The 23,508-nt window shown below is 46.6% G+C and overlaps 1 protein-coding gene across 8 annotated transcripts in view; it reads left to right on the top strand.

The window, feature by feature from the left end:
* The window catches only part of PRDM11 (PR/SET domain 11), a 48,759-nt gene that overhangs the window by 9,798 nt on the left and 15,453 nt on the right, over window positions 1-23,508 (top strand). For 3 of the 8 annotated variants that reach the window (XM_058421037.1, XM_058421039.1, XM_040067996.2), the window contains exons 2-7: window positions 7,824-7,942; window positions 8,320-8,423; window positions 9,279-9,541; window positions 10,345-10,412; window positions 16,047-16,330; window positions 17,898-18,045. In XM_058421037.1, the coding sequence (XP_058277020.1) occupies window positions 7,827-7,942; window positions 8,320-8,423; window positions 9,279-9,541; window positions 10,345-10,412; window positions 16,047-16,330; window positions 17,898-18,045 (983 nt within the window). In that variant the 5' untranslated portion in view covers window positions 7,824-7,826. Of the gene's footprint in view, window positions 1-6,095; window positions 6,113-7,823; window positions 7,943-8,319; window positions 8,424-9,278; window positions 9,542-10,344; window positions 10,413-16,046; window positions 16,331-17,897; window positions 21,078-23,508 lie in introns of those variants that run through there. The other 5 variants (XM_058421038.1, XM_058421040.1, XM_040067998.2 and 2 more) reach the window with 5 other exon arrangements.

The raw sequence follows: 23,508 nt of genomic DNA, 5'->3' as shown, positions 1-23,508 counted from the left end.
GAACATGGGGGTCAGAATGGGCAGGCGGCTCTGGGGAGCTTTCTGTGCCAGGTCCTAGCTGGAAAAGACAGCCATGATTTTGGACACAAACCAGGTGGTAATGAATCAGGGTGAGGAGGTAATTTTGTGTCTGTAAACCTTTTATTTACTTGAGATTCAGTCTTACATCAGTGTGGCTTTCTAGTGCCAGCATCTTGAAGTAATATAGAAAAAATTGGAAGATACAAATTGTTGGAAAGCTGAGAAGATACTGCGTGGGTACATATCCAGGACTCTGCTGTGTATGTGGTTTTATTCAGTGCTTATCACTATTGCTATCCAAACACCTTTCAGTAGTGCCTTAGGGAGGAAGGCTTACAGTTGTACTTAGTTGTACTCTTTATTCTGTCCTTGGGGAGAAAAATGGTAAAATAACATCTAGTTTTAGTACTGGGGTTTTGTGTCTGTTTGTTTTAACTTTATAAACATAGGTATATATTTATGTTGAAGCCAAAGGCAAAGAAGTGCAACTGGCAGTTCTGACCAAACATGGTGAGGTTTATTACAGCCATTAACCTGGGAAGCAATTCTTTCCAGTTGCTCAAAGCAGTGTCCTAGATGCCAGGTTTTTCAGCCTTTCCCATCAGATTCCACGGCCCTTGGAAAGAACTGCTGCCTGGTGCCCAAAACTAAAAAGAATCACATATGACTTGTCTGTGATGGGGATTAACAACTGAGATGAACTCATGAAATGTTGGCTTCTCTTCCTCTTGCTAGTCTCAGATGGAGGTTTTGTCATGTTTGTAGGCTAAAAGGAAAGGAGTAGGATGTACAGGGTGTCAGTCAGGTGGTCCTAATTCTCATTTCTGCCCTTAAACTGTGAATCTATGAGATCAGTGCATGGAGCTGAGTACAGCAAAAAAGAGAAATTTGCATGTATTTAAAAATGCAAATCACTTACACATTCTTTCAGCTGCAGTAAGTACCTGCCTTGGTTCTGTGGCTTGTTGCACTGTTTCAGAGGATTTTAGGCTGCATGGGAGGTTTACATTGTCAGCATCCTGCTTATTTGAGTCCTTACTCGACACCTAACTTGGAGAAGTTGCATTGAGTAATGCCTGCTTTGCATAGGCTGTGCTGCTCCATGACAGTGCATGGACCAGCACATGGATCCTTTTCCTGCTCTCCCTGCCATCAACAAAGGGCAAATGCTCTGAGACCACAACACGGAATTGTGTGACAGATCTAGTAGAGTTATCAGTACGTTCAGTCTTCACTAGAAGCTATCATAAAACAAAACTTAAGGCTGGTTCAGGGGTTATTTCAGCGACTTTCTGTCATCTTCACCCTCTGAAGCACATCTGTCGTGAAGAAGATCGTGGAGGGTTTTGATAACATGTTTTGCCAATGAACAATGTAAGAATGACAGTGTGAACTCATCTGACATCCATTTGAGACTACAGGAGGAGTTCCAGGTTGGCAAACTGGAATTTCCCTGTTCCCAGCTTGTCTGCAGTGAGGATGACAGTGGGAATTTGGTGTTGTGGTGCCCCATCCTGTTTGTCATGTCAGTTGCTGGTCTTGGGCAAGTTAAAACCACTGGAAACTTGCAGCCCTCCCTGCTTTAAAACAGCTTTAAGTCTTGTGGTTTTGAAGCTTGCTCTCCAAGCTTCCTCAGAAAGCTGCAGAAAACCTGGTGGTGTTTCCAGATACCTTCCTTGTAGTCCTGACCTCCTTCGGTGTTTTCAGAATTTGAAACTCAAACAAAATATTTCATACTTCTGGTGAATTTGTGGCTCCTGAGTGTAGTGGGATAATTGACAATGAGTTAAACAAGTCCTGGTCACAGCCCATGGCTGCTCAAATCCTACATCATGCATGACCTATAATTTTCACTAATTAAGTTTGAATTTGTGACTGCTTCAGCGTGTTGCCAGGCGTGCTGGCTGCATTCAGCCTTCTCTTTGGCCATCAGAGGAGAGCCCTGGCCTCGCAGCAGCCTGGGAGGCAGGTCACGGGTCTTGCCCTGCCGCCACCCGCCTTTGCTATGCCGGGTGGAGGGCAGCCTCGCCCACAAAAATGTTGTACTCTTGTGGGGAAAGCGCTGTGGCAATTGTCTAGGCAAAAGCAATTTTCCCAGTGGAGCATTGGCTTATATCTGTCTGTGGACAGTGGTCCTCCTCTGAGCAAACTGGTTCTCCCTCTTACTTTGTGGGATCTTTGATCTGTCAGAGTTTGTTCTGGCTGTAAGCATGAGCTGCACAGGCTTCATAAAGTGACCTGAAGTGGTTGGCATGGCCAAGGACCTTGGTAAGGGCATTCACCTCAGGGAGAACAGTCAGCCTGGGTCTTCCATGGCTGTATGGGACGGAGCTCAGAGCCTTGAATGCTGTGCTTTATTCCCTGTTCTCAGCTTGTCAGTAGCTGACTGTTCTGGATTACTATTTCTGGTAATAATATGCAAAAGCGTACGAACTCACGTCCATCTTTCACCATGGGTCCGCGCTTCGAATTTGGTACAAGCTAAGCAAGATCTGCCTTGAAAGAAGAGGGGATGACCTCCAGAAGGCCAGCAGTGAGAAACTGAGTGAAGGAGCTGTGTGCTGAGGAGGGGATGGATTCCTATATGGCTGTTTCACATGAAAGAATGTCCCAGTCTGGGAAACCTGCCAGTAAAATGTAAAATTAAAGCTCTGTTTTGGAGGCTGATCCATGCAGATAAGAGCCTGTGACTGTTAACTAATAACTACAAGAGGAGCAGTGATAAAGGCAGCATACTTGAGGACAGGAATTCACAGGTTCGTTCATGCTTAACCCCATTTGGAGTTTTTTTCTTGCATTAGAGATTAACAGCTCAGATGTTCTTGTGTTTTCTACTTCCCCAATTTTGAGCAATATGCCAAAGCTGCTGGAGATCTTAACAGGTGTCATGCAGAAATGTGACAGGTCCTTGCCTACTTTGTAAAGAAAACAGGAGGAGTTATGTGGCACTGCCTGTGAACCCAGGGATGATCCAGGGATGCCTCTTGGGATTTGTAGCAGTCACGCTGGTGTCCTGAGTTTGCTGAGGAGCACTGTGCACAACTGTCCTTGCTGTCCAGAGCGCTTGATGCTGTGTGCACACAGCACCTGGGTCATCACAGCGTCCCTCTCACCAAGGGATTGGCCTTGCTGACCCGCTGCTGGGACACTGCAGTAGGCTCTGTGCCCACTGAACATTGGGAGGGCTAAACCATGGGCACAGGGACATGTAGGTGAGGCCGGATTCCCCCTGGGAATGCCCTCAGCAGTAACCAAGGAGCCTGCTGTGCTTGTGGTGGCATGGTGCTTCTCCACAGCATCTGAAATCTTCAGAGGTTCTTCATAGTTAGGTGCTAGGACAAACACAATTATAAAAACTGGCAAGAAAACCCCAAAACAATGAAGTGGAGGGAGTGAAAATTGCAGAATGTGAGCTAGACTCTTGTAGCTGTGGAAAGCCAAAGGAGGAGGAGGAGAAAGAGAAACTAATGAGCAGTGAAATTACAAAACATTAAATACCACTTTGTACCACTTTGAATACATCGGAAGCTAAAAGAGTCCTAAAAGCACAGTCATCTGCTGAGGTCTGAAACTGGAGAAGTGTCATAGGTTTTTTTCCTGGAAGAAAAGCTAGAAGATGGTAATGCTCTCTGTTGTAGCAGTAGCTTGGGAAATTAGCAAATAGCAGCTATTACAGCAGTACATTTTAAAGTTTGCTATTCTGGCTTACTTGAGTCCAGGGATTTTAAACGGCCTGCCTGAGCAGCACTCTCTGGGCCATAAATGCTAATTTAAAAATAATTAAAAAAAACCCAACAAAAATCCCCACATGCGTTATGAGTTAGACTTAAAAAAAATGCGTTACTCATAAGTGAATAGGCCAATTTCAAGTTTAACTGGGCAAATTAAACTAGGCTACCCACAGTCTGATGTTCACTTCCAGTAAAATAACATAATAGCTGATATGGATCAGATTGGTCGTGATTTAAGGGGGTATTAATTGTAATAGTCAGTCTGTACAGGTTTTTTTAAAATCATTCTTTTCTAACAGTGTGATTTTCTGGTGTTCCTATAATTTTACTTGATAAAGGTAAAAACGGTTGGTAAGTCTAGCATGTTTAATGAACTGAAGTTGTGCAACAAATCATGGGAATAAATAGGTGGGATGATTCAGTGTGTCACACATGCACTGCTGGAGTGAGTCCAGAGGAGGCAGGGCTGTGAAGATGATCAGAGAGAGGGCTGAAGCACCTCTCCTGTGAAGACAGGCTGAGAGGCTCGGGATTGTTTAGCCTGGAGAAGGCTCCTGTGAGACCTGATTGCTGCCTTTCAGTACTTGGAGGGAGCTTTTAAGAAAGCTGGGGACAGACTATTTAACTGGGCCTGTGGCAGTAGGACAAGGGGGAATGGCTTCAAACTGAAAGAGGGTAGATTTAGATTAGATATTAGGAAAAAATCCTTTACTGTGAGGATGGTGTGGCACTGGAACACGAAGAAGCTGTGGCTGCTCTGTCCCTGGAAATGTTCAAGACCAAACTGGATGGTACTTTGAGCAGCTTGGTCTAGTGGAAGCTGTCTCTGCAGTGGGTTTGGAACTGGATGGTCTTTAGGGTCCTTTCCAAGCTATACTGTGATTCAATGCATAAAAGGAAACCTGACTAAATAAAGGGTCACAGTGTGACAACAAAAGGAGCCCCATTGCTGATTGTGTAGTAGTCTCAGCTGGGAATTTTTGGTTTTTTGGCTCAGTGCTAATCAAGAGGCAGAATTTGGTCTCTTCTCCCTATTAACAAGTGATAGGATGAGAGGAAGTGCCTTCAGGTTGCGGCAGGGTAAGTTTAGATTGGATATTACGAAAGAGTTATCAAGCATCAGAACAAATTGCCCAGGGAAGTAGTTGGGTCTCCAGCCTTGAGAGGTATTTGAAAGACGTGTAGCTATGGCACTCAGGGGTATGGTTTAGTGGTGCACTTGGCAATGCCAAGTTTATGGTTGGACTTGATGATTTTAAAGATCGTTCCCAGCCTAAATGATTCTATGATTTAGTGGTGGGCTTGGCAGGGCTAGATTTACATTGGACATGATGATCTCAAAAGTAATTTGCAGCCTGAATTATTCTCTTGATTCTAAAATTGTTGTTTTCCTGGGGAAAAAAAGAACAAACTTAATTTGGATTATGTTTGTGGGCAACATAAGGTCTGGCCAAGTTGCAAGTAGTGAAAAGAGGTGAGTTAGTGGTGAACTTGGGGTTGCATGTGTGCTGGGTGAGACAAGGACTTGTGTGACTCTTAAAGCAGTCACCTACTCTCAGAGCAGGCGGGAGGGTTGTCAGGATGTGTGGTGGCCTGGGAGCTGCTGCAGGAGCAAGGGCTCTTACAGCAGCGCAGTGGTTCTCTGAAAACAGAACCCCAGCTGGGCACGGTGACCAGAAAGTAAATGCAGCGCTTGGACACAGACACGGCAATCCTGAGCAGGGGCAGGGAGGGCGTTATCTCGGTGCAAGGTGCTGCTCCCGCCAGTGTGCTGCACAGGAATGTTGCTGATAAGTTGGAGGGAGTTCAGGGAGGACCAGGAGAGGGGAGGGCTGTGTAATGTGCTATACAGTAATACACAGAGCTTCATGTGTAAAGTAAATGCAGTGTTTCTTTCTTCTTTTTTTCCCGCCTTTGTTTGGAGCTATGCAGTAGTTTAACCAGAACCGAAGGAAGCGCAGTGACCTTCCTTGGCAGGAGGTCAGACTGTGTCATCACAGGGCTTCTCTCACTCTGTAAGACTCCATGGGGCAAGAATGGGAAAGAAAATGTCATTTTGTCTTCAGAAACAAATGTATGCATCTCTTCCTACTGAATGATTGGGGGATATGGGTGTTTTAACTCCAGGTGTCCTGTCTGCCAGGTTTCCAAAAGAGGTGGTTGTTCTAACTGAGAGCATCTGCCCCACGGCCAGCATCCACCTTTCCTGTGACAGTGCAGGCCCCACAGCTAACCAGCTCTGGGGCAGCACCTGTCTCTTCTTGTCTTTGAACATTTTCCCATTCCCCAAGCTTTCTCCCTCTTCAGCTGCTTTACTGCAGACTTTACGGAAAAGACCTTTTCTTCTCCGAGAAGGGCAGGTAGGCCCTGGTTGCTGCACTGGCTGGTGCATGGGTACAGGACTGCAGAGCTTTCCTCTTGCTCCAGAGAGCGCAGACAAGGGACTCAGCCTGCCAAAATAATGAGCCCTTCTTTGGCATTACTATCGCTTTCCTTCTGAATGGCTGTGGTAATTCCGAACAAAAATGTGTCTTGTTTTGGACATCCTGGAAAGGCTTAAAAGTGCATGTGTTTGCATGTGTCTAGTTGTACTTATGCTGAGGCTTTGCTTTCAGACCACTGTATGAGTATGAAGTAACACTCCTTGATAAAGGCTCGATAAACGTCTTTCAGGCTGCACATTGGCATGTGAGAAGTTCGATTGGAAAAATGAATCATTTGTCCCCTGGCACAAAGAGGAGCCAGAGAGGTTGAGAATGGCATTCCTTCTTGTGGTAAATAGGGCAGAAATGCAGACCAGACTTCCATGGTGTTCAGGCCCATACAAGCATGTGTGGAATAAGAAAATTCCTGTTTGTGACATTAGAACATGAATTTAAAAATGCCCTGAGCCAAGTCATGGTGGGGATGGGCTCTTCCACCAGTTTGCCCGACAGAAGTGGCCTGATGACCCACAGAGGCCCCTCTGTCAGCACTGCAAGTATGCAGCATAACAGAGCATGTCATTGGGCAGTGGACATGGAAGGGGCCAGCACAGGGGATTTGGGGGGAGCAGCTATGAAATCTGTCTGATCTGGTGTGGTACCTGAGAGCAGGCAGTTTGTGTTCCTTAGAGGAAGTCTTAAGATGAATGCAAATGAAAAGATGAGCAGCACTCTAATGTATTCTTTTTCTCAAGCTGAGATGCTGTTATGCTTAGTTGGCCCTTCCAAAAATTTAAATTAAATCCATTCCAAATTATTATCACTTGACATATATATTTTCTCTTCAGCACCACCCCGTGATGAGAGGGGGAGGGAAGTGTTATTGTTTTGCAACTTGCTGTCCTTAAACATAATTAAGTGATTGATGATTCTGTGAAGTGCCTCCTGGCTCTTGTGTTGGGCAGAGGGAGAGGCATTTTCACTACGGCAGCCTTGCGTGCCAGAAGGGTGGTGATGGCTCAGCTCTGGCTGCTGCTGATCACAAGCATGATTTGTACAATCTTGGTGGAGTCCCAAAGGGACTGTGGGCACTAACTTGGTCAGAGGTGTCAAGTGCACACGGAAAGCCCTGTCTGCAGGGATGTAGTACAGAACTGTACTCTGTTCCCAGGTGGAGACTGGCATATGAAAGGTTTGTAGGCAGATCCCGGTTCAGTGTCCCAGTCTGCATTCCTGTTTCTTGTCCTTCTGCCCCCACAGACCTGCTCTGAGGTAGTAGTGCTCCGTGTTCCCAGAACGTATCACACCCATCGCTCTTAAATTCCACGTGCAGTTGGGAATCCCATGTGTGTTTTTAATGGGCTCTGTGAAGCATACTTCAGATTCTCCATGCCTCAGGTTGCTCTGTGGTGTCTCACGTTCTTCACCTGACATGCAACTGAACTGCTCTTCCGTACCCAGTGCAGGAAGAGGTTTCCTTGTGCACGTGTGGGTGCTCTGATGTGGGATGGTGACTTTTGGTGCCAGAAGGGAGCCTGATCTCCTGCCTGCATTCTGGCCTCGGGGAGATGGCTGTGGTTCCTGGGGCAGCAAGGTGGTCATTTCTCGGCTACTCATATTTCTACTCCCTTCTTCCATTCTTTTTCAGAACATGAGTGAGAACTTGAAGGACTGTTTGATCCAGACCCAGGCTTCCTTAGGGGAAATGGTGACGATAAAAACAGAGACCTGCTCTCCACACCGGGACCAGGAGTATGGACAGCCTTGGTATGTGGCCCAGCTTTGGTCTGATGTACTCTAACCCCTTCTCTCCACCTACCTCCCAGCTTAAAGGTGGTTTTGAAGAATATACTTGAGCTGCTTGAAGTAATTAAAGCTCTTCCTTGTGGGGTCTGCCTTGGAGTGTTTGACAGGGGTGGTCACCTACTCATGTGCACCTACTCTAGCTGAAGCCATTATCTGCTATGGGTTTTAGCCTTAAGGATCTGCTGTACCAGCTTTTGGCAGGTTGGGTGGCAAGTTTGGTTATTTCTCTGCATGTGGGACTTAAGGAGTTGGTCATGCCCCATTGTTTCAGCTTCTCTCTGTGTGCAGTCCCAGCATCTTGCTAGGTTAACATCATCCTTCTGTTGTTCCCTCCTCAGTTCTGGAAGGCCTGACCCACAATCCATGGAGATGGAACCCCAGAAACTGAAAGGGAAACGAGATGTAATCATGACCAAGAGCTTTCAGCAAGTGGATTTCTGGTGTAAGTGTCTTGTGAGTGAAGGAAAAGCACCACTGCTGCTTGTGTAGTCTCTGGTCTTCCCTGTCAGTTTGAGGCAGGAAGCAGGGGGGCAAAAAAAGCCAGGGACAAATTTGCATTCTCACCTGAAAAGATTGGCATGGTTGATAGGGAAATTGCTGCACAAAAGCAGTTTGTCCATGAAGAGGCTAGGCAGAAGTAGAGAGGTAGGGCGAAAGCAAGCTGGAATGTGAAAATGCACATTGGAAAACCCTGAGTCTGGAAAACCCAACAACTTCAGAATTCAGAAACTTCAAAGGGAGCATTGGGCAGATGACAACTTTTCCTCATATCCTGGAAAGAAAACTGGTGCCATTTATATTGGCATACCTACAGATTATCAACTGGTAGATCTGCATCTCTGTCTGGACACAGCACAGGTGCCTGGGATACTGTCTCTCTCCCAGGCACAGAATGAAGGCTGTGTGATGAGGGTATTTGTTTTCAGGGATGCTTGTTTTAGCTCCTGTCTGGTGTGTGGGCAGTCACACCTTTTGGCTGCAGGACTTGCTGCTAACCAGGGATGTGCAGGGATCCCTCAGCCTCTGTGTCTGCAGACAGTGATGGGGCCATTCTGCGTGTGTTCAGCCATCAGTGGCAAACACATGCAGGGCACCAGGGCTCACACAGGTGCAGGGGAAAAGGGCAGGTGTGGGTTGGGCAGAGCCCTTGTTGAGAGGCGTGGCAGAACAAGGGAGTGAAGTGTCTGTGTGTGTGCAGGGTGGAGCCTGGGGAAGGGGCTCAGAGGACAGGGAGCTGTCCTGAGTGCTTGTGCATCATGTCTGCCCTACCTAACCCCTGTTTCCTTCACATCTGCAGTCTGTGAGTCCTGCCAGGAGTACTTTGTGGATGAGTGTCCAAACCATGGGCCCCCAGTGTTCGTGTCCGACACCCCAGTGCCCATTGGCATTCCTGACCGGGCAGCGCTGACCGTCCCGCCTGGAATGGAGGTGGTTAAAGAGCCCAGTGGGGAGAACGACGTGCGCTGTATGAACGAGGTGATCCCCAAAGGTCACATCTTTGGGCCGTATGAGGGGCAGATCTCTAGCCAGGACAGGTCTGCAGGATTCTTCTCGTGGCTGGTGAGTGACAAGTTTCTCCAACTAAGTGACACCTCAGCCACGCAGCTCAGAGCTGGGGGAGTCACGGGCTTGTGGAGCCAAACCTTAGCCGTCTTCCCCCTTCTCTGAAGGTCTTCTGCTGGCCACATGGGCACTACATCAGCATCTACCTGCCGTAAATATTAGCAGCTTAAGGGTATGGATAGATGATCTAGAGATTGCAGAGCTCTCTCATGGACCTCTAGCACTCCCTCCCAGCCTGCCTGAGCAGAGGAGGTGACCAAGAGGCCAGAAAAAAGATCCAGTCCATCAGGAACTGATCTTCATGTAGATTGCAGCACCAAAACCTTTTCCCCCTCATACTACAGGACTTGGTTATCATAAGAGATAGAGAGATCACTGGATCAGCACATGTTAATTATTATGAGAATTGCAATGTCAGACTTGAGTTATTATTAGTGAAAAAATTGAGAGCTGTTGATACGAAATGCTCCTCACACTTCCCTGTCTGTGAAATAAATGTGTGTCTCAGCCCTGTCCCGAAAGGGAAGTTAATCTTTTATATCCCAAGATTGTTAATGATTTGGTCAGCTGCATCCATAGTTACAGATATTTGTACACAGAAGAATGCCTCTCAGTTTGTTTAGAGTAGCCTCTATGCACTCCAGGTCAGCAGCCTGTAGTACTGGGAGAGCTGAGGTTCGCAGCCTAGAGTTTCACACCATGACTTCAGGCTAGAATTGGAGCAGTGATTTGAGATTCGTAGACCTTCTCCTGCCTGGACCAGCTGGTTGATGTGCTGCATCCATTCTCTTGTTCCACAGATCGTTGATAAGAATAACCGCTACAAATCCATTGATGGGACAGATGAAACCAAAGCAAACTGGATGAGGTGAGTCCAGAAGTTCTTCTGCCTTCCCTTTTGGGACTCCGCCTTCCAGAAAGAGGCTATCAAACACTCCTTATTGTTTCGTGTGTTGGAAAACCAAACCAAAATGTCACCACCCATTTTGCAAATGGTGTGCTTGTACTCTTTCAGTATTTATTGTAATGATTATCTTCGGCATCAGAGTCAACGAAATGGTCTAAAAAAGGACAAGGATGTCTTTGGAGGATCGCTGTTTTCTGGAATGAGGATAAATGTTAAAGATGATCCTATTTATCCACTCTTACAAGCACTGACAGGTCTCGCTCCATTTTTTTTTCACTCATTTCTTTTATGTTACGTTCCAATATTTGCAAAATGCTTTGCGCTCCCCCCCCCGAGGTAGCATTTGATTCTATTCGGGGTTTTTTTTGTCCCTACTCATTTGACAGATGCTAGAAGAGGTGCTTTGTTTTACTTTCTTCCTGGGCTTCAGTTGAGCCAGCCGTGGTGCTGGCTGGCTGTTGGCAGTGTCTGCTGTCCCGTGCGAGCAGAGAGAAGGGCGAGCTGGGCGGCTGGCGGCAGAGCTGGCGCTATGCTTGCGCTCCCTCTGCCGGCGCCGCGCCTCGGCAGAGCCTTCGGCAGCGCGGCTGGCTCTGCTGCGGCGCCCGCAGCGGGAGGGGACCCTGTGGACCCTGGGACAGCCGTTCGGGTGTTGGCAGAACCTGCAAACGTAGGTCACCGAGGCCTCGTACGAGCGGCGAGTCACCAGAACGGGGCGCTGCCGCACCGTGAGGCCCGTCAGACCTCTAGTCCTGCTTCTGCGCGGAACTTTGGAAGCGGTTATTGTCAAGAAGGCATTTCCTACGAGAGTAAAGCGGCGTGGGATTACCTGGTTTGTTGGCCTGGATGTCTAGGATTTTCAGTTTTCCCTCGTTAAGGGACTGAAAAAGAATGAAGTACAGGTAAATGCAAGATTGACCTAACCGGTCGTATCTGGTTTCACCACTTTCGGCCATTTCAGCCTTCACATGGATAGCAGCTCTTCTGAGATTTATGTTCATAAAGTTCAGCAAAGAATTTCACTTTCCTATAAGCTATTACAGTTGTTCACTGCTGGATGAGATAAAATACTAGACCAGGACTGAGGCTGGAATCATCACTTCAAAAAGAAGCAGTGGTGCAGTGAAGAGATTGGTAGGCAGACGTGTGTCTAGAAGTGAAGAATGCAAAATTCAAATATCTGCACAGATCTGGATCTTGGGGATCTGCATGACAGTGAAGCTGGGGCAAAACACAGTCTTGGAAAGCAAAAATTCTACCATGAGTTGTTCTTACTTCTGTGAACATAAGCTTGATGTCTGGATTTAAACGGGCACTGCTCGTGGTTCTAACACCGAAGAGCAGAATACTCTTGCCTAAACTTGTATTTGCTGTGGTTCAGTCTCAGTATGAGTGTGGTCTGGGCCGTTGTGTGCAGCTTTGAAAAGCTTGGAGGTTAAGGGTTTGTGAAAAGGGGATGTTTGTGACCCCTCATGGGAAGGGTGTATCAAAGAGTCTCTGCAGGCTATACCAGTCTTACTGACCTTTCTGATTTTACTCTTGAAAAGTGCTTATAACCTGTAGTATTATGTAGAGTCTGACTGACAGATCAAGTGGCGATAGAAGTCCTCAAAAAGCCTTGATTGTGTTTGTTAGCACCTTTTAGAGTAAGGTGTGCTCAATATTCTGCATTAGAACATCACCTGACACTGAGGTCACATGCAGAATCCACATTTGACTTCCAGGACGCTGTAGACAGCGTTTTGTTTTTCAGATGGTGCTCTTTGCTATCACTCACAGAAGGAGTGCTTTGCAAAGCAGATCTACTCACCTTCTGGGTAGGTGGGACTGGCATGGGGAGGGCAGCTTGGGCTGACTCCTCTCTCTTCTTGTAGATTTGGCTATTGTTTTTGTTGTTTGAATACCACATCCGAGTCCATTTTCATGTTGCCTGAGGACAATATGTACACTGCAGCACTTGCTTTAATTTCAAGTGCCAGTTTATCCAAGGCAGTGGATAACAGGGAGGAAGTAGTAACAAGAGCAGCAGGTGGCATGGCAATGGTAACATCCTCTTGCCCTTTCCCTCATCAGTTAGTCTGTGAAGACAAACTCCTGATGCTGGGAGCATGTTCTCCTAAGCTGGCTGCTGGCACACAGCTAATGCACTCCATCTCTGTCCAGAGTAAAGCCTTCCTGTTTGCAATACTTCATGGAACTCCATAACTTCAACATATGCAAACATCTTCCTCAGGCTTTATTTTTCTGGGGGCTGATTACCATGGATTACAGCAAGCACAATTAATGCTTTCTTGGACACAAACCATAAACTGCTGCAGATGGCAGTTCTTGGGGCTTCTTAAGGGTTGCAGAGGATCATCCATTTTCCTTGTACTTCTCAGGGAATTTGTTATTCAGTTGTTGGTGTCCTCTAAAAATAATGGATCTGACAAAAAACCAAAAGTAATTCGGAAAGTCCATTCTTCTGTGTATGTATCATTTAGCCCAGAATGAGAGATGTAGGATAGAAACTGGTGGTGCCTAACTGAACTATTGAAGTGTAGTGCCTCATGTTTGAGGTTTCCAGCATATTTTCAGCATTTCTGGTCTAGCCCTTCTTACATGTGAGCACATGAATTCTTAGGCTTTTGGCACAGTATAAATTCATCCTTTGCCTTAGCTGTTGTAAAAAGGCTGAAGCAAGACTTTCTCACTGCTGTCTCTTTGCCTTCCTTTCTGCACCCTTTCCTCTCCAAACATAGTAACAGAGATCATGGGGAGCCAGACTGTCCTGTAAATCTTCCTGTATCTCCTTATCATGGAGGCATTTCTGATTTGATTTTCATACAATAATAGAGGTTGGAAGGGAGCTCTGGTCAAATGTTCCAATAGCCTGCTTAAAGCAGGACCAACTTTGACTAGTAGTTCTTTTAAGTACAGAGCTGCTGTTTCAATCTTTTAAAAATAAGCATTTAAGAAACAGTCAGGGTTACTGTGGCTGCCCTTGTGTTCAGGGTGAATAAAAGCCACCAGCCTTGAATGTCATTTTGTCGAACTGACATAAACTGATTTCTGCTACCTTGCAGAAAGTGGAGCAGATGTTCTTATCTAGTACAGAGTCAAATTTATGCAGAGTGACGGGATCCTAAATTACTGTAGGACTGAGATCCTCGCAAAAAAAAGCCGAACCAAAAACTACTGCAAAGCCCTGGGAAAAATTGCATGCTTGTTTCTTAGAGGCCAAGTGGAGTTGATTGATATTTTTGTGGGGTAATCATTAAGTGCCCACTGTTCAATGTGTCTTGCACTTTCAGATTGACCTAGGCTGAGGTGTGAATTCGCAGCCTCACAGCTGGGGCTGCTCTGCAGCTTGCTAAACCCTTCATGGCATCACCAGAGAGGTACTTGCAAATATCAGTGAATGCCTCTAAGGACATACAGCATGCTAGAGGAGAAAAAGATCCCTCTGATAGTAATACTGTCTGCATTTTTATAAGGAAGAGGTTGATGTGGCTGCTAGGAACCTAACGTTAATTGATTTTGTGATTAAAACTGGCCAGAGCTCATTACTCAGTGTGGCAAGTTTGCTGTTGGAATATGTAAGTTAGATTGTTTTGACCGAAGTCGTGCTGGAGCGTATGAGTGGAAACGCTAAAATCTGAATATCCAGGCCGACCATAAGCTGTCCTAAGTGCACTTGAGGGGATGTCCTGCCTTGGAAGAGCAAACAGGGCTCTGGTTCCCCATTGGTGCAGCTTTGCTGGTGAGAGCAGTTGTGCGTTCAGCAGAGAAGAATGGGCACCAGGTTTGTGACACGGTGGCTCTGGAGAGCGCTGTTCTGTTCTGCAAGTTCACCCCTACCCAGAGCACTTTGCAGAATACGGTTACTCTTTATCGCCTGAGCAGCTTGTCACTGGAGGTTTGTTGTCACCTCAGGGAGGCACTGATGGTACTGTGTAGTTGTGCGTACCTGACCAGGAGATACACCAAGCCCAGTTCTGCTGAATGCAATAAAAGTCAGACTGTAAATGTTCCCTTGCTCAATGTTTTATGTAGCCTTTTCCTTCTTCTCGTGTTCAGCTGGGGGAACTCCTTTTTCCTTTTAAGTTTGTTGAGTTTTTTCGCTGGGGTTTTTTGAGATTCAGGGTAAAAGGTGCTTTGCTGGCTTTCCATCATTTCATTACCATCTCCACTAAATGCTCGTTCTTTCTCTCTATAAATGAAGCTCCACCAAGACAGCATCTCAAGCATTCATTTATGTTTGTTCCCATGAAATGCATCTGTGCACTTAGGTCCCAGCTCTCCCTGATGTGGCCTGGATTTGAGCAGCTTCTCCTACTGGTTTTCCAGCTTTAACCAAACTGACACTTGCCCCAACGACAGGCAGCAGTGTCAGTGAGATTGATTAAAGAACAGTGTTCACACCACTAGGAAGGAGCTAGAATAACATGGGTCAGCACCTTTGTGTAGGTTCAGACAGTCTGTTTTCTCTTTCCTTATTGAATAGATCTACTGCCTTCTCTTTTTTTTTTTTTTTTTTTTTTTCCAAATAACAAAACACAGGACTAATGTTTTGTTTATTTTTGTAGTTTTCTTTGACTGTGGCTGGAGAAATTAACACACACCTCCTTTGGACAAAACTGTTTGTTCTCAGGACGGATGCCTCCTTTTCCCAATGGGCTGAGGCTACAAGTCGTTCATTTGAAGCACCAGAAGCTGAGTGCAGGGTCACGTCAGTGGCAGTGACAGAAAGCCTAGCCAGGAAAACCAAGTGGGTGGCCTCATTCCTTTTGAGAACAATGGGAAATACCAGTCAGTTCTGGGTGAAAAGAGCTTGCTATGAAGCAGGCAAATGCTGGATGTAGAGTACCCCAATGCTCAAAAAAGAGATCCTTCCTTAGGGGAAGCGAGTTGCAGAAATTGCCCACCAGTCTAGTCAAAACCTACCTGTGCTAAAAAACCCCACAATTTAATGTAGCCTTTTCATGACATCGTGCAAGTTGTAACAGAAAGAGTGGTGTAAAAGTTTTTGTTGCATGTTGTGCCAGGTAGAACAATAAGAAATGTTTCAGGCCTCTAAATTTCCTCTACGTTTCAAGCAGTGTCACATTAGAAGCCAATTCACCGCTGTGATTGCGAGTTCTCACCTTTTTTTCTGTGCACAAACTGTGGCAAGTGATGTGAGGCTGAACTGAAAATCTCATATGTAAGTCAGGGCATCAGATGATGTGTAAAATTTAATTTTAACTTTAAAGCTGAGAAGGCTCCTTCACACTAGTGTTGCTTGGTATTTTTTTTAAGCTTGAAAATTGCCTTCTAAAAACAAAACAGCTGCCTTTTCCTGGTGAGAGGTTGTTGTGGGTCAGGGGAGCTGGATCCCACCAAACTCCTCTGCCCCAGTACTGCACTGGCCAAGTGGTTGGATGCAGGGGCTTGCTTTGCGCTGATTTCCTTTTACCCAATTATGCTTTGCGGGATGTTCAACCCAAGGAACATGGCTGAACGAAAGAGGAAGCCCAAGTTTTCCAAGGAAGAACTGGACATTCTGGTCACTGAGGTGACCCGAAATGAAGCCATGCTGTTTGGGAGGGAGACAATGCGTCTATCCCATGCTGACAGGGACAAGATCTGGGAAGGCATAGCCAGGCAGATCACATCCGTCAGCCAGGTCCCCAGGTCTGTAAAAGACATTAAACACAGATGGGACGACATGAAGAGAAGGACCAAGGACAAACTGGCATTCATGCAGAGGTCCCTCTCCAGCCCCGGCAGCGCGGGGCGGCCCTCGGCCGTCGTCCTGAGCGCCCACGAGAGAGCCATCGAGTCGGCGCTGCACTCGTCGCACCAGAGGCACGGCTGCCGCAGAGCGCGTCTGGACGTGGTTGACAGCCCATCAATGAGCTGTAAGTATCACTGCCTTAACACCTCTTGGGCTTATGCTTGCATATCTGTTTGACACCAGAAGAGCGTTGTGTGTTGTGTGAGATGGCTGGGTTGCCTGTCGAGACAGGTCCTTCTGCTGTGGCTGGTTGTGGTTGTTGAGATGGATTATTTCCAAGTTAAGATCATCTTTATCTAGTTCTTTTCCATACTGTCATCTGATTAGACGTATGGATTAATCCTACAGGTGAGAGAGCATCTGTAGTTGAAGTATGACTGCCTCCAGTCTTTGGAAAAAGTGCTTGTAAAGGATTAGGAGGTCTTCACCCTGATAAAACAGCAGTGCTACCAAACTGAGAGGCATCTGCCTGTCACCCATGGATCACTTCCAAGAGAGCTTTGGGGGGTCTCAGTGATCACTGGTGTTCACTGCTGAGGTTGAGCCACTAATGATTTCTCAGTAGTGGTCTGAAGACTCAGCATGAACGCTCTGAAAAAGGTAGACATTAGTGACTCCTTCTTCACTGGTTTTAAAGAAACTGTTGGCCCTGCTTTTGAAGTTAATCTTACACCACAATTCTCAGACACCTTCCAGTGCTAAACCACAAGCTGCTTTGTGCAGATTCTTTCCATAGTTTTTTATACACAGTTTTCTTTTGTGGAAGTCCAGCTTCTCGTTTGTGAGTTTTAGGGATGCAGAGGAGAGAAAGAGGCGATATCTTCTTGGGAAGTGAGTCAACTAACACCTCATGGGTGGCGCTGGTCTACCACACTAGGTCTGATCTCATGTCTGAAGTTGGTAGTGGGAAAGCCAGAGCAAAATCTTCCAGAACTGACAAGGTGGGACTTAGTCCTTCTTTGCATCTATCTTGGAAGCCAGTTGCACTATTTCAGAGAGAGAAAGAATACAGGTTATGCAAGGAAATAGTGGGCAGGTGCACCAGGTGAAACCTTGTGTCTTCTTACTCTTCACATACCTATATCTGTGAACTGGCACATCACTGGGTATTTACCAGACTAATGAAAATTTTCCCATGGCATTTTGCTTTAGTTTTGATTTTGCATCGAGTGTATTTGCCCGATTAACATGGGGTCCTGTTGCTGCTATATCTGTCTTAGTGATGCCAAGCCACATAGTGGCCTAGCACACTTTGAGAGCAGCAAATACAACATCTGTGCTCGTGTCAGTGCAGAGGCTGTCAAAAACAATGGGGGAGTAGGATTTTTCCATGAGAAGTCTGTGTCCCTCCAGAATATTAGTGCTAGCTACCTATGGGTTTGGGAAAGAGAAGTCGTTGCTGCTGTCTGAAATGGATTCATATTCTAGTAATGAACAGTGCTCTGAACAGAATACTATAATAGCTTGGGTTCACCCACTCTCGGGTTTCTCATGGCTAAGCTTGTCACCCAGATGCTAACACTGCAGCACTTGTATGCTGGGTTAAGCGTCAGAAGCTCCAGGCTTGTCTGATCTGGCAGACCAGGGGGAGGGGAAAACCCTTTTTCCATGTTCTTTGAGGTATCCTGAAACAGAAGCCAGTGTTGAGAGGGATTTCTCATTAATAATTCATGCTTCCTCTTCTGTTTAAGCTGATGAAGAAGAAGAGATGCCAGGCACTTCTCAGGAGCACCACTTTGCTTCGCTGCAGAGGACTGGCGCAGGTGTCAATCCGTTCTCCAGGCCCTCCTTCCTTCGCCCTTCCTCCTCAGCAGAGCCCTCGGAAGCTGCCAGGCAAAGGCAGGAACTGCGCTGTCCATCCCCACGCACCACCTCGGCCCGCAGACCCCCGCACCCCCGCTCACGGAGCCCGCCCCTCTCCAGCTTCGATCGCCAGCTTCTCCATTCCCATGCACAGCAAACAGACCTGTTCAGGCAGTTCTGCCAGGAGCTGGTGGCCATTCACAGGGACATGGCCGCTAGCATGCATGCCGTCAGCCAGAGCGTGGCTGACCTCGCCGGCCAGGTCAGCCAGATGTGTCAGACGCTGACAGAAATACGCGATGGGGTCCGGGCTTTCCATAGGACACAAGATCCTAGTGTCGTGCCAGGGTCCTGTCTGCAAGCAGCCTGCTCTGAACAGCCCCCCGAGCCCAGTGCAGAGTCTAACCAAAACTCTCTAAAACGGACGACTCCTGCACGGGCCACCAGGTCACGAAAAAGAAAACATCAGTTTTAGTCTCTGTCTTATAAAGTAAAGAAGGATGCCCCTTCCTGAGCTGTTGCATGTTCACGTAGCTTCTCCATGTGTATCAGTGTTCTGTGGGGAAGGTCAGCAGCTGACCCAACCCATCCATCCATCCCCCTGCTGGCCAACGGAGCAGTATGAATATGGCAGCTAATTGCAGAACTGGCCCTCTGCAAAGGCAGAGAGGAATCTCAAATACCTTAGAGCTTGGAATGTAGGACATCTTTGGGTTCATAGAGATTAAGAGTTTTCACTGGCCTCCCCATGCTTTGTGTGCTGTATAAACTAAGAGATGCAATAGAAATCATTATCTGGATCTCTTCCCATGCCTATGAAATATTATTTACTGAAACAGCATGCTACAGAGATCCCTTTGCAATCAACTCACAAATTTATCCTACTACTGCACTCCCATCATCTTCTTGAATATTAGTATATGCAGTGTGTGCAGAAATACAGCCTTATGATTCTAAAAACTCTTACTGATCATTGCTTTTATCTTTCATTCAGCAATAGTGGGCTATCCAGGACTTACTGTGACTTACAGCTTTGGGGAGAGGAGTGTAAAAGCAGAGCTTGTGCAGGGAAGGGAAGAAGGCACGATTCTGAGGACAGGTCTGAGCACCGTGGGGTTTTAGACTGCTGAAAAGGGTTACAGAAGCATAGGCCTGGATCCTGCTATGCCACATGTGCTTGTGTTAAAGAGTTCAACTTTTGTTTGCTCCAGTCTGAAACCCCTACCTTTCACAATTGCAGTTAAAATACAATTATTTAATAATATGACAGCATTTAAAGATAATTGTATCATATTATTTTCTTGCATGTTGTCAAACCTTCAGATTTGAACCACCTCTCCCCTTCAAAAAGTGAGAGACTGAACAGAAACCAGAAAAGATGTAGGGCCTGCTTCTGATCTCAAGCCAGAGATTGTTTTACTATAATTCAGTTAGCTTCAGTATAGCCACTTTGCACTTAGTTTTATTTGGGGTGGGATCTGTACTATGTTCTCCTGTCATGAAGAGTTTGCAGTCTAAATTCACAGATACATAGGTTAAAATCTTAGACACATTGGTTTTACAGTACTTTCTTTCCCCATATAGATGCAAGAAAGAGCTGTGTTACAACATTTGAATTGCTCTAAAGCTGTGTGAGGTTCCCATGTACAACACTGATTCTGGAACTAGGCTTTAATATTATCACTTCAGGTGGTAATAATGTATGTGCTAGCTCTTTTATGATATGTCTGTTTTCTACTTATTTTGCACCTCTGAATCTAGCATGCTACCCCCATCTCTGGAAAAACCCAGACCATTATACTGATTAACTTCAGCAGGGAAAAGGGTCAAGGTGTTAACAACACAGCACACTGTGCTCTCCAAACTATTCCAGTTAATATGATTGTGCATCATCATGCCATGACTGGGCTACAGACTTGGCAAAAAGTTACAGAAACTTCCATGAAACTGAACATAGGCAGCACAGTGTTGCAGAAGGATGGCTTGTTTTGTGTGGTCTTCAAGGATCATCTTTAACTTCTCTGGCCTCTCCTTTGAAAGTGTAGTGCACTTGCTTCTTCCCTGAAAAATTCATTGTATATCTGCTGTGTCAGGTATTCATTACATGCTTTTCTTTTTTTCTTTTTTCTTTTTTTTTAAGATGTTCAGTAATTCTAATTCAATTAATTTATTTTTAGTGGTGCAATAAAAGATTGCTCAAGGAAGTAATGGTCTGGCGAGGAAAAAAGCTTCATTTCTGAGGAATGACCCAGCTGGTTTCGTGCAGAGGACATTCCTCTTAGTGCTGGTGCCAGGCCAGGGCAGAACTTGCTCACCTTCTGCTGAGGATGTCCTTCTGCTTCTGTTGAAACATTTGTATTCTGCAAAAGTCACAGTCTCTCTTCAGATGAAAGGAAGATTGGGAAATGTGGCAGAAGTGCATCTAATTTATGAATCAGAGAGAGCTGAAAAAAGGGTAATATGTGTTAAAGGCTTTCTGAGTCAATATAGTGCTGCTGCTATATATTAATATTAGTATTTTATATTTTTATAAGATACGGTCTATACTGATGTCCTCCCATGGATATAGTGGTAAGATTAGTTCCTTTGATGTTGTCCAGGGGAATCCCTTCTGGGAACCCTCAGGTCTGCAAAGGAGGAGACTCCTGCAGGTGCTGGACACTGGAGGGAGTTTGCATCATTGCTGCCATCAGTTTGCCCACACAGATTTATTTAGAGAGAGAATCCTGGTGCAGGATGCACAGCTCTCAGTGCATATCCCCATAGGCTGAGCACTGGTCAGAAGAAAGGATCTTGTTTTCTATAAACTGCCTGGTCTCTCCCCTTGTTTCCTCTGTGGACTATTACAGATTGGCCCAGATCTGGGGATGTATCTCCTGCCCTGTGTAGACCCCTTGTGGAGTGGCTTTTCTGTATTGGCTCGCAAAGGATACTTCTGCACCTGTCATGTTAACTGGCTGTTGAAGTAAGTGTCTGTGTCAAAGCAAACTGCTGTGCTCAACCCCAGTATCTCTTGTACATGCTGAAAAAATTCTCTCTTTAAAAGTATTTTTGTTAAGAATGCAATAAATACGTAACACTTTTAACACAGATGCTGTTGAGTCGTTTGTTTCTCTACAATTTTTGCCTGAGCTGGTAACAAGCCTGTCACAGATGTGGGTCTCCTGGAGACACTTGTCATCAGAGCACTGAGGCAGGGTTTATGGGTATGGCAACCCATGGCATCAGCCTGGGCTGGTGGCTGCTCTCCTGCATGGGATCTCCTGCCCTGGCTCTGGACCTGAAGTTGGTTTGGGAAAGGTCCGTGGCTTTTTCCCTGCAGTGCTCTGTCCTGGCAGGGTGTCACTGGAGCCCCCCAAGGCCAGCTGGAGGGTGAGCTATGGAGTGGGCAGCAGGGAGCCATGAGGCAAGTCCAGGGTGATAGTGGAGAGGAGAAGGGGAGAAGCCTGAGCCTCCCTCCAGCTGCAGAGGTCTCCTTCCTCTTCACCATCTCTTCTGGATCCTCACCAGTGGCTCTTTTCCCCTCCTGGGGAGGAATGATCCCAGCTGCAGAAAAATACCTTGACATTTTTCTGGGTATGCTCACTTGACCATCCCAAAACTTGGGAATTTGGTGTCCTGAGTAGGCTGGGGCTTAGAGAAATGAAACAGTGATTTTTATTTGCTGCTAGCTAAAGAGTCTGTGGGAAAGGTGGTCCTGCAGAGCAAGGAGCTGTGCTCTGACAGCTGTGGGGTTGATCCTGGCCCAAAGAGCTGCAGATGGATCAAACTGGTTTCCACTGGTGTGATGTCTGGTCCTGAGTAACCTGGTCAGGATTTGTGGTGTTCTGGAGGCTGGCTTGTCCCAAGGACTAGACAGGACATGAAGTGATGGATTTGTGGCTGGTGGCAGTGCCTCTCTGCAGGACCAGGTGCAGCTGGGTCTGCCAAAAGAGCAGTATGACTCCGCTCCTTCTCTGGGGATCACAGTCCCTTGGGAAACCTGCTCTGCAAGCAGGGCTTTGCCCATCAGTGTGCAGTGCTTGGGTCAGCCTAACCATGCCTGTCCTGAGTGTCCACACCAAGGCAGCCTCCTTGCTTCAATTCAAATGGAGGATTTGGCGTTGGGAAGTGGACTGGACTCTATGCAGCCTTTGCAGGAAAGATTAGATTGTTCAGGATGTGAGCACTTGGGCCTTGGGTTGTATAGGAGTGAAGGCAGATCATGCAGTCTCTCTTCAGCAGGTAGTTTGTGCCCCTGGTTCACCAGTCTGGCTGCCCTTTTGTGGAATGACTCTCCATCCTTGGAAAGCATCTGCCTCTCAGCCGTGGTGTGCAGGGGCACTAAGTGTCTCAGATGGAATGTGGGTTTATGCAGGCCTTTGTAACCTGTGTCTTATGTGCCTCTGGGGAAGCTCGAGCCTGGGGCTGGACAGCACTGGTTCAGAATTGGGGTTTTTTGTGTGGATGATCTCATCCCATTTACCTTACCTCAGGGAAGTATCACAGATGGGAAGCTTCCTCACTAGGAGCATAAACCTCTTGCTAGCTGGGCACAGCTGTGAAGGAACATGTTTGTGACTGGATCATCCCAGTACTCTCTACTGGGGGCTCCTAATGAGACTTGTGTCAGTGGCTGCAGGAGGCTGGATGAGCAGCCAGGCAGCATTTGCTGCAGTGTTGCAGCAGTGCTGCAGGTCATGCCCTCCAGCCTGCGCTCTCCTCCCAGCTACCTGCTGCTCCAGGAGGTCGCCAGAGCCACAGGATGTGGGCAGCAGACCTGATGGATACTCAGGCAGAATTGTGCAGGGCTTAGAGGCAAAAGGAGAGCAGAGAACAGAAAAAGCTTTTGCTTGTGCTTAACAAAATACTTCATAATAAAAGTGAGCTCTGGTGGGAATTGTTAACTTCCCATTCAAAGTTGTATTTTCTACATCTCACTGTTAAGTGCAGTTTTCTGAAAATGCATTAGACCATCCTGCCACTGCTGCATGAATTCCTCAGTGCCACAGGCTGTGGATGTGCAAGTCATGTATATTGTATTAAGGATATCCGAATGACTTTACGTTAGTAAATCTCCACAGGGGCAGCCTGGTCTGTTTTGGACAGTGGCGTGCAGAGCAGGGTCTCTCCTTAGTTGGTGGTAGGAAGCATCCTGACATTTTGCTTGGACTGGAGAGAGCATCGTCTAGGTTCTCCTGTGCTGCAAGGCATCAGACCGACCACAGGACATCGGTCTGTCTCAAGGGTTGTGTATTTCATGGCTGGCTGAAGGCCTGATACGCCTCTTGAGGAGTGATCACTAACACCCAGAAAGCATCAGCCTGGCAGCTGTGTGCTGTTGTAGGACCTCCTTCCCACCACACTGGTCCAAGTCTCTCTTCCTTCTCAAATACACAAACTGGTACTTGAAAAGTTGTTTGTTTTATGATCAGAAGTAAATAAGGGTTAATCAAAGCAAATTTTGGCAGTACCAGTCTGCTGTTTAAATAATTACTGAAGATGGCAGAGAATCCCGGG

This window comes from Hirundo rustica, chromosome 6, assembly GCF_015227805.2.
Source record: "Hirundo rustica isolate bHirRus1 chromosome 6, bHirRus1.pri.v3, whole genome shotgun sequence".
NCBI classification, from domain to species: domain Eukaryota; kingdom Metazoa; phylum Chordata; class Aves; order Passeriformes; family Hirundinidae; genus Hirundo; species Hirundo rustica.
The sequence above is the reverse complement of the archived record's forward strand: the minus strand, read 5'-3'. Positions and strand labels throughout refer to the sequence as shown.